Here is a 12480-nt window from a genome sequence, read left to right as displayed (position 1 = left end):
GTAACTGATTCAGCGGTGAGGGGAGTAAATGTTGACCAGATACGGTCAGCTGGACATCCACCAGGGATTAGGTCCAGGTCGTTGAAGAATTTTTCGATGTCAGTGTTGTGCTGAGGAAGGGTGCTGCATAGTTTTATTATTTTTTCGTTAAAGTAATTAGCGAGTTTGTCTGTGGATGGGATGTCTGTGTTGGTCGTGGTGATAGGAGTGGTGTCTAGTAGCTTATTTACGAGTTGAAATAGTTTCTTCAGATCTTTGTAATCTGGTCCTATTTTAGTTTTGTAATAGGATCTTTTGGTTTCTCTTATAGCATATTTTTATTTTCTATGTGTTTGTTGCCATGCATTGAGTGTGTGATCATCTTTTGTCTTTCTCCATGCTCGTTCAAGTTTCCTGGATTGTGTTTTGAGTTTTTTAAATTCATCATTGAACCATGGTATCGAGTTTTATCTTCTTGATATTCTTGGCTTTAGTGGTGCTATTTTGTTTAGTTGATTTTCAGGGGCCCTTTTACAAAGGCTCACTGAAAAATGGCCTGCGGTAATGTAGATGGGTGTTTTGGGCACACGCAGAATCATTTTTCAGCGAACCTGTAAAAAATGGCTATTTTTATTTCTGCTGAAAATGGACGTGTGGCAAAATGAAAATTGCTGCGTGTCCATTTTAGGTCTGAGACCTTACCACCAACTATTGACCTAGCGGTAAGGTCTCATGCAGTAATGGGCCATGTGTGTAGAATGGCGATTACCGCCCACGCACCAGAAAATAAAAATATTTTCCAGAGCGCATAGCGGACAAGCGTAAAAAATGAAATTACCGCAAGGGCCACGTGGTAGCCAGGCGGTAACTCAAAATTGATGTGCACTGGTGGCGCGGAGCTCCTACGCAGCTTATTAAAATGGGCCGCTCATTTTGCTTTGTTTCTTTATTTATTTTGCTTCTTTTTCTGTTTTAGCTCACACTAAAATCTATCTAGCATAAGCTAAAATGACATAAACCCAATGACATTTCACTAGTTTTAGTTTTTGTGATTTTGAATGGGTAATAACCAAGACCGGACCAAACTATAGTTAGGTCCTCTCTAATGCGTTTCCCTCCCTCCTCCCACACAGACACATATACTTCACTACCACCATTGAGAGGAGATGACCTGGGAAGAATTTTTACATCCCTCCATCATCTGTGCACGCTGTGTGGCCTCACCACTCACATTGCACATCCTTTTTGCTCAGGCAGGCAGAGCCTAGGAGGGAGTGCCAGGCACTGCCAAACAGCAACACCTACTGCGCCAGGCCTTGCTTGTGTCACATCTCAAGCTCTCAGTCAGAGGATGGTCACTACAAAAGAGAGAAGGGGGCTTAAAAGTAAGGAGGAAGACACCTAACATCGATCTGATGGAACCATTTACATGCATGCCTTTTTTTTTCCAGAATTATGAAAGAGCACTTGTGAAACTCAAGCTGAAGAAAGCGATAGCAAAAGATATGAGAAACATAGACGAAACTGATGGACAACAAAACACCCAAAAACTTCAAGAAGATTTGAAAGCGTATGAGTTCGTGAAACTTTCCATTTTAATCAAATACAGTGCAAGCATATCACTCCACTGTTCATGCAATAAATTCTCTTCATTCATACTTGCTCTGCATTAGGGACAGGCGTTCATTTTCAGCGATGTGGGAAATGTCACCCACATTATTCCATGTTGATATCAAAGAAAAATGAGCAGAGAAGATACTCAAAAGTTCATATTTTATTGTTTGCCAGTAAAAGTGCACATTCTTTTGAGAGAGTCAACACTATTTGCAAAGAGTACACCCATAATTCATGTGCAAACAGTCAGGCATTGACCAGCAGTACACATGCGTGAATTTCATGGACTCTCTCAGAAAAAGTGCACCCTCATAGCACATAATACGACTTCCATCAAAACAATGTTCACTTAGGTCCTCTTTTCCTAAACCACACTAGTGATTCCCAGCGTGGCAAATGAGAAAAGCAAATAGGAACTGAATAGGCTTCCTCTCGTTTGCTGTGTGAGAATCGCTAGCGCAATTTAATAAAAAAGGCCCTTAGGGCTAAGTTTACTACGCGGCACTATGGGCGCATTAGCATTTTTAACGCACATAAATGGTTTACGCACGTTAAACGCTAACGCGCCTATAGAAATATATAGGTGCATTAGCGTTTTCAATGCACATGTAAATTTAAGGTGTGTTAAACGCTAATGCACCTTAGTAAACATACCCCTTAATGACATAGCTCCTGTGAAGAAAAATGGCCAATCGAAGGGGCCCTTTTACAACGCCAGAGTGGAGCATGCCAATCCAGCACTACCGCCAGCCTACCAGCAGCAACAGGTAAACAGGTGGCAGTAAGGGCTCCCCCTGAAAATAGCCATGGGGCAAGAGTGTACTTACTGCACTGCCATTTCCTTTTTCTGCTTTTTAACCGCTTCGGTAAAAGGGGCCTTGGCATGTGGCAAATCCATGTGTCGATGCTACTGCAGAGCCTTTTTACTGCAGCTTGGTAAAAGGGCCCGAAATTAACATTTCCAAACATGATACAAACAAACATTTTCAGGCTGACCATTTCTACTCTGCAGCATGCCCCATTACCATGAATCTGCCATATTTTTTTATTTATTTTTAATTTATTATCTTACTATTCATTTATAACTTTCACTTTTTTTTAATTTTTAATTTATATTCCCCTCCCATTTACTAAGCTGTGATAGCAGTTGACAATGTGGGCAATGCCGACACAGCCCATTCACTTTGAATCAGCTGTGCCAGCACTGCTGCGCTGCTTAGTAAACGGGGGGGGGGGGGGGGGGGGGGGGGTTAATTTTTAATTTGTATTTATTTTTAACACTTTAATTTGTAATATTCTTTTTGGGTATCTTACTAAACTGTGCTAGCAATTGCTGGTGCGACAAAGACGACAAAGCCAATCACTATGAATGGACTTCGTCGGCATTACATAGTAACATAGTAGATGACGGCAGAAAAAGACCTGCACGGTCCATCCAGTCTGCCCAACAAGATAACTCATATGTGCTACATTTTGTGTATACCCTACTTTGATTTGTACCTGTGCTCTTCAGGGCATCGTCAAGATAAGGGAACACATGCACTCCCAGTCTGCGTAACGACTCTGCAACTACCGCTAGGTGCCGACGCCAGACCAAAAGGCAGCACACAGTACATAAAGTGCTGAGTTCCCAGTCGAAATTGAAGATACTTCCTGTGAGCTGGAAGTATCGAGGTGTATAAGCATCCTTTAAGTCCAGAGAGCATAGCTAATCGTTCTCTTGAATCATGGGAAGAGGGGTGCCCAGGGAAACCGTCCTGAACTTCTCTCGAACTAGAAATTTGCTCAGGCCCCTTAGGTCTAGGATGGGACACACACCCCCTGTTTTCTTCTGCACAAGGAAGTACCTGGAATAGAAACCCAGCCCTTCTTCCCCTGGTGGAACGGGTTTGACCGCACTGGCCTTTAGAAGGGTGGAGAGTTCCTCTGCAAGTACCTGCTTGTGCTGGGAACTGTAAGATTGAGCTCCCGGTGGGCAAGTTGGAGGTTTGAATTCCAGATTGAGAGTGTATCCTTATCAGACTATTTGAAGAACCCACCGGTCGGAGGTTATGAGAGGCCACCTTTGGTGAAAAAAACAACAACCTCCCCCCCACCGGCATGTCGTCCGGTACAGACACTTTTACTGAGGCTATGCTGAACTGGAGCCAGTCAAAAGCCCGTCCCTTGCTTTTGCTGGGGAGCAGAATGGGCCTTAGTCGCACACTGTTGACGAGAACGAGCACGCTGGGGTTGAGCCTGTACAGGCTGCCGAGAAGTAGGAGTGTACCTACGCACAGAATAGGTATAGGGGGCACTCCTCCTCCCGCCAAAAAACCTCCTAGATGAGGATGCAGTAGCAGGTGTCCGGTGGGAGAGAGAATCCATAGCATCATTATGCTTCTTGATTTGATCAACTAGATCCTCTACTTTTTCTCCAAAAAGACTGTCCCCCCCCGGCAAGGGACATCCGCCATCTGCTGCTGGACAGAATGATCCAGGTCAGAGACACGCAGCCATGAGAGTCTGCGCATCACTATACCTTGAGCAGCGATCCTGGATGTCACGTCAAAAGTACCCCTGACCAGGAACTTGCGACATGCCTTCTGCTGCCTGACCACCTGGTGAAAAGGCTCGGCCAGCTCCATAGGGAGTGCATCAACCAAGCTGGACAGTTGATGTATCGAGTCCCGCAAGTGGACGCTCATGAAGAGCTGGTATAACTGGATCTTGGCAGCGAGCATAGCGGCCTGATACGTCTTCCTCCCAAAAGAATCAAGAGTCCTAGCTTCTCTGCCTGGGGGCACCGAAGAATAGTCTCTAGTACTCCTGGCTCTCTTGAGGGCGGAGTCCACCACCATGGAACTGTGGGGTAACTGAGAACTCATCAACCCAGGTTCACCATGGATCCGATACTGGGATTCAGCTTTTTTCGGGACCATGGAGCCAAACAGAGGGGCTGACCAGTTTCACATAAGGACTTCTTTCATTACCTTATGCAGAGGAACTGTCACAGCCTCTTTAGGTGGAGAAGAATAATCCAAGACCTCGAGCATCTCAGTCCTAGGCTCATCCTCAACCTCCACAGGGAAGAGTATAGCCGTAGCCATTTCCTGGACAAAAGAGGAAAAGGACAGACTCTCCGGAGGACAGTCTCCTTTCTAGTGGAGGGGAAGAATCAGAGGGAATCCCAAAAGACTCATCAGAAGAGAAGTACCTGGGATCCTCATCTGACTCCCATGAACGCTGCTGCTCAGTGTTCCTTTGACACTGAACCTGCCTCGACGCCAAGAAACGATATTCTCTATTGCGATGTCGAGAGACCGCAATACTGTGCAGGAATGACTAGCCCTTCCCCCCTTTTTAAAAAGCCTCACTAGCAGCTGCTGATGCGGTAATGCCAACACAGCCCATTCAATGTGAATGGGCTGGTCAGCATTGACACACAACTTTGTAAAAGGAGAGTATAATTTATTTTTTTCTTTTACTTATTTTTAAATTTATTTTTTATTTTTAATTTCTCTTTTCTTTTTCGCCCCTGCTAGTGTAGCTTTGTAAGGGGGGGGAGTTAAATTTGGTTATTGGGGGTTTCTACAATGTGTATGTTTATACTGAAATCCTAAACTAGTAGCACAGTTGAACAACCTTATGGGCTATTTATAAAATTAACCACCCTTTGGTGCTGCTGATTATTTGAGTGACTGTCAGGACCTTTGGTTTAGTTTAAACTGCCGCTGCTCTTTGTCCTCCTCTAGAAGCTGACATCTTAGGTGACCACCTACTATAAAAGGTTAAGCCAGTCCTGCCCACATCTTTGTCTGAATATTGTTTTGCATTATTTCTGGAATTACAGAAAGGGATATTCTGCTGCCAAGACAGAGGAAATTTTACATAAATATGAGAACAGCAAAGACAAGCAAAAACATGAAGAGCACAGTTTGGAAGAAGAAAAGGTAACAGAAAAATAACACCAGATAGAAAAAGTAACCATGGTGAAGGTTTGAAAGATCTTTCTCTGGCAGATTTTTGCTCCACTGATAAACATGGTTATAAGGGCAATTCTATAAATTGGAGCCTAAAGATAGGTGCTGGCTACCAAGGGCTCCTTTTACTAAGCCACGTAAGGCTCTATGTATGCCCAACGTGTACCAAAATGGAGTTACCACCTGGCTACCGCGTGGCTCTTGCGTTAATTTCAATTTTGGCGCACAAACGATATGCGTGTTTGAAAATAATTTTTATTATTGGACGCACGCGGGTCACTACCGCCCGGTTACCCCATGAGTTTTTACTGCTAGGTCAATGGCTGGCGGTAAGGCTGCAGACCTAAAATGGACACGCAGCAATTTTGATTTTGCTGCACTTCCATTTTTGGCAAAACTTTTAAAAAGGGCATTTTTTTACCGGCACGCTAAAATATGGATTGGCGTGCACCCAAAATCCGCGCCTACACTACCACAAGCCATTTTTCAGTACACCTTAGTAAAAGGACCCCCAAATTCTGTGTAGGTTGCCCAAAATTGGAAGTGAAAATTCGGGTGCAGATCAAAGATCCACACATGGAAGGGCATTTTCGATATGACTAAGTCAGACTTTGGATGTTTTGCATTAACCTCCAGATTCTATATATTGTGCCAAGATTTCCACGCATAAATTGAAGTGTATTCCATAACAATGCACATAACTTAATTGGTTAACAAGCCAATCGGTGCCAATAATTGCCACTTAACAGGCAATTGAATTGTCCTAACTGTACTCTATAATGTGTGGCACGTAAATTCTAAGTCACATAGTTGAACAGGGGTTGTGGCCATGGAATGGGTGGGTCACGGGTGTTTCTAGAATCTATGCGCATTGCTACAGAATACACCCAGTCTGCGCCTAATTTAGGCATCAGCATTTACACCAGGTTTTACTTGGCATAACTGTCCACAATTAAATTTAGTCGAGCGGACTGGCGCTCAGCGTATTCTATAAACCACATGGAAATTTAGGCTTATTCTATACAATGTGCTTAGGCAAATTTCATTTCTGCACTAAATTTTTAGGCGTGATATATAGAATCTAGTCCTAAACATCCAAAATCCAAATAGCAAAATGTCTACCTTTTTTTTTTTCTTTGTTCTGACTGATACTTAAACTAATACACAAATCTTTGGAATCAGCAGCTATTCATTCAAGGAACTTTGGGGTTAATTAGGATCATCCAGTTGATATGACAGAATTATGGTTTGCATTAATCAGCTAAGGCTAAATTGCTACTGTGATATATTTTTTGTGGTAGATAGTTAGCATGGTTTAAGTAGACAGGAGAGTCTCCTGCATGCTTAAACCATGTTGAGCTGGTCAGCCATCGATTGTTCATCATCACTTAACCGGGCACTGCTGCTGAATATCTCCATTGACCACCACGCACGATCCGGGCACTGTTGGGGTGGTTCAGTGGCAGCTCTAGAAGTTATATGGGCACCAGTGAAATTCAGTGCCGGTACCCATAGAGCTAACAGGGCAAGTAGAACCATGTAAATATCAATCCTGACTTTGCCAGTTTGGTGTCTGGGAACAAGAACAGCACTGAAACCCACCCAAACCCACATAATTCTGGGTATCACCACACATCCAGATCTTCAATGATGGTACACAGACATAGGCCAGCTTTAAATATCCAGGTCTAATTTGGCTGGTGACAATGAATGGTTAGAGAAATACTCACCACTGCCAAATGAATATTGACTGGTATGTTTGTATTTATTTATTTTGGTGGGTGGCATTATGCTTTAGGGGCCCTTTTACTAAGCTGTGTAGGCGCCTGCGTGCGTCAATTTGGAGTTACCACCCAGCTACTGCATGGCCTGGGCGGTAATTTCATTTTTTAAAGCTCGTCCACTACACACGCCGGAAAATAATTTTTATTTTTCTGCGCAGGTGGAAACCGGGCAGTAATCATCATTCTACGCATGCAGATGATTACAGCATGGATACCGCGTGAGACCTTACCACTAAGTCAATGGGTGGCGGTAAGGTCTCAGACCCAAAATGGACGTGCTGCACTTTCATTTTCAACAAAAATTTTAAAAAGGCTTTTACTGGCGCACTTGAAAAATGGATCTGCGTGCATCCAAACACACACGTATACTAGCACAGCCCATTTTTTCAGTGCACCTTAGTAAAAGGACCCCTTATTTCTTAAAATATTGTAATTCACTTTGACCAGTCCTCATTGCCCCCCCCCCCCACCCCAAAATAAGATTTAAATGAAATTGACAAATTAAAACTAAAATTGGCAGAATTCAGCACTGCAAGAAGCTACACAGAGGAGATCTTACTGTAGACCTCCTCGCTTTTATCCCTCATTTTTTACTAAGCCACAGTTGTGGCTGCCGGTGCGCTAATGCTGACGCATTTTGAATGGGCTGTGTTGGAATTGGCGCGCAGCATAGTAAAGAGGGGGGACGGGTTAATGTTTTCTATCCCTTTCCAAATCATCTAGGAGAATATGAATTCAGACCATCAAAAACTTAAAGGAAGACTTCAAAGTCATAAGAATCAGGAATTCTCAGGAGCTCCCAAAGGCAAACCCGGACACATCACACATCAATATAAGCAAGTAAGGTTCACAGGTCCTGGATTATTTTACACAGTCTGAATTTTTTTATATGTGAAAGAAAAATAAACTCTTAAATATTTCTTCACTAGTTTGAAAAATGTTTTCCTGTTTATATTTGTGTATGAGAAGTGCAAAAGTGAGAGCAAGGAATTATATTAAGAGCTTTGGTTGACACAGCGTATAAAGCTTTAAGTATTCATGGAGAGACCAGAGGTAGTTCATGTCTATTGTGGCAGATCTTCCATTTCTCTTTCCATTTTTCCAGTATATGAGGCTATGCTTCTTAACAATAGCACTCACAAAGACAGAATCATTACTTTAGGACTTTTAGCCTGCATTAATCAAAGTTATACACCGGTGTACATTCAACATGATTTTAAAACAAGAGTACAGCCTTATATTTTAAATTCGAGTCGACCAAGGATTTGGTATGGCGATAATTTCATCTGAAGTCAATTGGACAACAGTGTGATGATCCAACGAAAGATCTACAAAACTATTACATAGTTATGTATCCATGAAGAACGGATTGAGAGAGTTTATTCTCAGAGTTATTGCTTATTAAGGTTATTCAAGAACGGAGCATACGCTTCATTACTTCTTTACATTGTGACGGACAATTTAACAAGTGGATGACCCTATTTGATATACGAGACTCCTGATGCAGACCTAGTCAGCCGAAACACAGCTTTATCGAGACCAGAACAATCTGCAATAAACTGTATCGAATGTCATCCTCTCTCAGGAAGTTAGAGTATATTTATATAAAGTTAATAGTACAATTCTTGGACACCTGTGATTGATAAGTTCAACATTAAATTTTAACTGCCAGTCCCTTGACCATTCTTCTACCACTTGGAGATTCTTTCTCATGGTTGCTACTCCTTCCAGAGTATCCACTCTATTGGGTTTTCTTCGTGTCATCTGCAAAAAAACAAACCTTTCCTTCTAACCCTTCAGCAATATCTCTCAAACAGAACTAGCCCCAACCCCTGAGGCACTTCACTACTCACCTTCCTTTCCTCCAAGCGGATTCTGTTTACCACCACCCTCTGTTGCCTGTCGGTCACCAGTTTCTTATCCAGGTCACCATTTTGGGTCCTAAGTTCAACCCTCTCAGCTTATTCATGAGTCTTCTGTGAGAGACAGTTATCAAAGGCTTTGCTGAATTCCAAGTAGATTATATCTAGCGCACATCCCCAGTTCTTTGGTCACCAAGTCAAATAACTCAATAAAATGCGTTTGGCAGGATTTCCTTTGGTGAAGTCATGTTGCCTCAGATCCTGTAACCCATTGGCCTCTAGAAAGTTAACTATCCTTTCTTTCAGCAGCGACTCCATTATTTTTTCCTACCACTGACATGAGACTTACAGGCCTGTAGTTTCTCACTTCTTCGTCTCCGCTTTTGTGAAGAGGGACCACATTCGCTCATCTCCAGTCCCACAGAACCTCTCCCATCTCTAAAGATCTATTAAATAATCTTTAAGAGGTCCTGTCAGGACTTCTGAGCTCCCTCAGCATCCTGATATGTATCCCATCTGGCGCCATAGCTTTGTCCACCTTCATACTCTCAAACTTTCCTTCATGAACGGTGCAATATCCACTCCATTCCCAGATATTCCCTCAGCAGCCGACCACGGTCCTTCCCAAGGATTTTCTTCTGTGAATACTGAAGAGAAGTAATTGTTTACCTTTACTTACTGCCAATTGGTGGGCAGAATCTAATAGGGAATCAATCATAGTCTCTGCACAAAAGGCAGTATGGACACCAGACTGTGAAGAGTTATTACATCTAACCCCCGTTTACAAAGCCACACTAGTTGTTGCTGCAAGGCAATGCCGACAGAGCCCATTCACTTTGAATGGGCTGTGTCAGCATTGCCGTGCGGCTTAGTAAACAGGGGAGGAGGGGTAAGCCTTCCATCAACTTCACAAAAAGAAAGGGATGGAAACCACTAGTCTATAGTTAGACAGGTGATTTGAATCTTTGTTGTTTTTCACCTCATTCAAGTTGTATAAGTTTCCTTATAGTGGACCTCTCCGAAATGCATGAGAAATCCAAGGACTATAGTTTACTGCTCCTTACCCCTCTGTTAGTGAGCAGGGAGAAGGCTGGTTTCAAAGCCCTACTTGTATGAGGCTTCGCATAAGCCTCAGGATCTCAATCTCTACCCAGATTTTCTTCCTTTAAACCTAAAAATCCACTGTCCAGACCAGTCTGACTCTACTATGAAAATATTAACAACTGGGTGACCAAAAGTCAGTACAGAAGAAGTCAGCACGATAGGTACCAGCTCAGGGTCAGGACCAATGCAGGCAAACCGACTACAGAGCTTTGTGGAATACTTCTTGTATCACCTAACAGAGTAGAGCTCCCCACCTCCTAAGGCTGACTCTTCAGTGACTGAGGAGAATGATCACAATCTCACCCCCGAACACATACAAGCACAACTTCACCCTCATCTCCTTACCCCTCATCTCCTCCTAGATCAGTTCACCTCTTACACAAATGTTACAGGATACAGTAAAAATAAAAAAAAGAATATGAACAAGGAAATCAATGCAATAAACAATGATTCCATGACTGCCAGTATAAACTTTTTATTTTATTTAGGTTCATTTATTTGTGCACCTATCACCAATGGGAACATAAGAACATAAATTGTTATAGGTGATTCGCTGTGATGCATACGAACCATAACTATTGTATTTGTTTCTGATTGCAGTCTGAAGGAACACCTGAAGAAACTCATAGGTTACTCCCAGAAAGAAATGAGAACTTTGAAACAGGTTCCTCTTCTTGGAATTACAAAGATTTATAAAATTTAGGATGCCGAGCTACTAGATCTAAATGTTACATTTATTCACCGCCTTAGAAGTACAAAGAGCAAAGCAGCACAAGGTGTTCTATACATAGGCGTTGTTTACAATCTCTAGAATAAACTTTTCCTGTTTTTCTTAACATTAGTTGATGTTAATCTTTGTCAAAGGTAGGAATGAGTTTGTTAATTAAATACTTCTCTCTTCTTTCTATGTATCCAACCCCCTAAGAAATAAGGGTGACAAGATAATATCCTGTGATCACAGCCGTGTTCAGGCACAATCAATGACAACCAGTATGGATTCAAACATCATCTTGGTTGCCCCAAATTTTGGCATGGATCCCAGCTGTACATGTAAACTAATTAGTCAATTAGGTGCTATTATTGGAGGTAATTGGCACTAATTTAGGAGTTGCATGCACATCTGCCCTAGGCTCTATTCTATAGTGCCCTAGTGGTGAGATCAGCAGGCTGAGAACTAGGAAACACAGGGTTCTAATCCTACTCATGCCTTGTGACATTGGACCTTCTATGAATGTGCATTAATGAAGGAGGTAACTAACATGTTAAGGGAATAATGCATGATTTTTGGCTCCTTAAATGGCAAATTGTGCATTAATTGTAAAGAATGTTAGGGTAAGTCACTGCAGGCTGCATAATAGTGAAGTGCTTTGTAACACTGCTTCTGTTGAACTCCACAAGCTGAGTAATTAGTAGAAAATAATGGCCAGCTCAAGCTGCCATTATTTTTCATGCCTGGGATCATCAAGCTGCTAACACTTGGCCCAGTGCTCCCAGACACCAGTCCAGTTTCCCTCTCTCCAACCTTATATGGCAGTTTGACCCCTAGTTGTAGTAACTATGAGAATACTGCCCATTTGGAACCTGCCGTACATTCCCCTAGACCACTAGCAATTGACAGAGGTAGGTGCAGGGACTTGGTGGTGGTGGGGGAGCACTATTCATTTTTAAAAGCTGTGGCCCTTTACAAAAAAAAAAAAAAAAAGAGTGCTATAGAGCATCAAGCATACTTGAGCAGTCCATGATCTTATAGAGCTAAATAATGTAGCTTGTGAGGTTGATTGCAAATTTTTATTCATTATCATGGGAGTCACTAATCTGCAGTACTGAGTTATTCCCGGTTAATGATGAATGTGATAAACTGCCGTACCCTGCCAATTTTACTGAAGCTTAAATCACTTCTCCCCCACCCCCAACCATGCATCATTGTAATTTAACGTGCATTATTTAAAAACAAACCACCATTGTTTTCAGTGGCACTGTTTTACTAAGACCTTGAATTAAAGATATTAACCCAGTTTAACAAATCTAGTCCTTAGATTGCAGTCCACAAAATACCTGCTATAACTAAATGTAACTGACTTTTGAAGTTGAAAATGAGCATGCATGAATCAAATATAACTACATAAGATCTTTAAAGGGCCCCTGACAGGTCTTTTTAATAAAGAACTCTTGCTT

At 42.2% G+C, this 12480-nt stretch overlaps 1 protein-coding gene across 1 annotated transcript in view; it reads left to right on the top strand.

Moving 5' to 3' along the window:
* The window catches only part of PKD2L2 (polycystin 2 like 2, transient receptor potential cation channel), a 57866-nt gene extending 46843 nt beyond the window's left edge, over positions 1–11023 (top strand). The window contains exons 11-14 of the mRNA XM_030212379.1: positions 1431–1549; positions 5426–5525; positions 8066–8179; positions 10906–11023. Of these exons, the coding sequence (XP_030068239.1) occupies positions 1431–1549; positions 5426–5525; positions 8066–8179; positions 10906–11001 (429 nt within the window). The 3' untranslated portion in view covers positions 11002–11023. The remainder of the gene's footprint in view (positions 1–1430; positions 1550–5425; positions 5526–8065; positions 8180–10905) is intronic.
* Positions 11024–12480: the final 1457 nt, after the last annotated feature.

Source organism: Microcaecilia unicolor, chromosome 8 (assembly GCF_901765095.1).
Source record: "Microcaecilia unicolor chromosome 8, aMicUni1.1, whole genome shotgun sequence".
NCBI lineage: Eukaryota > Metazoa > Chordata > Amphibia > Gymnophiona > Siphonopidae > Microcaecilia > Microcaecilia unicolor.
The sequence above is the reverse complement of the archived record's forward strand: the minus strand, read 5'-3'. Positions and strand labels throughout refer to the sequence as shown.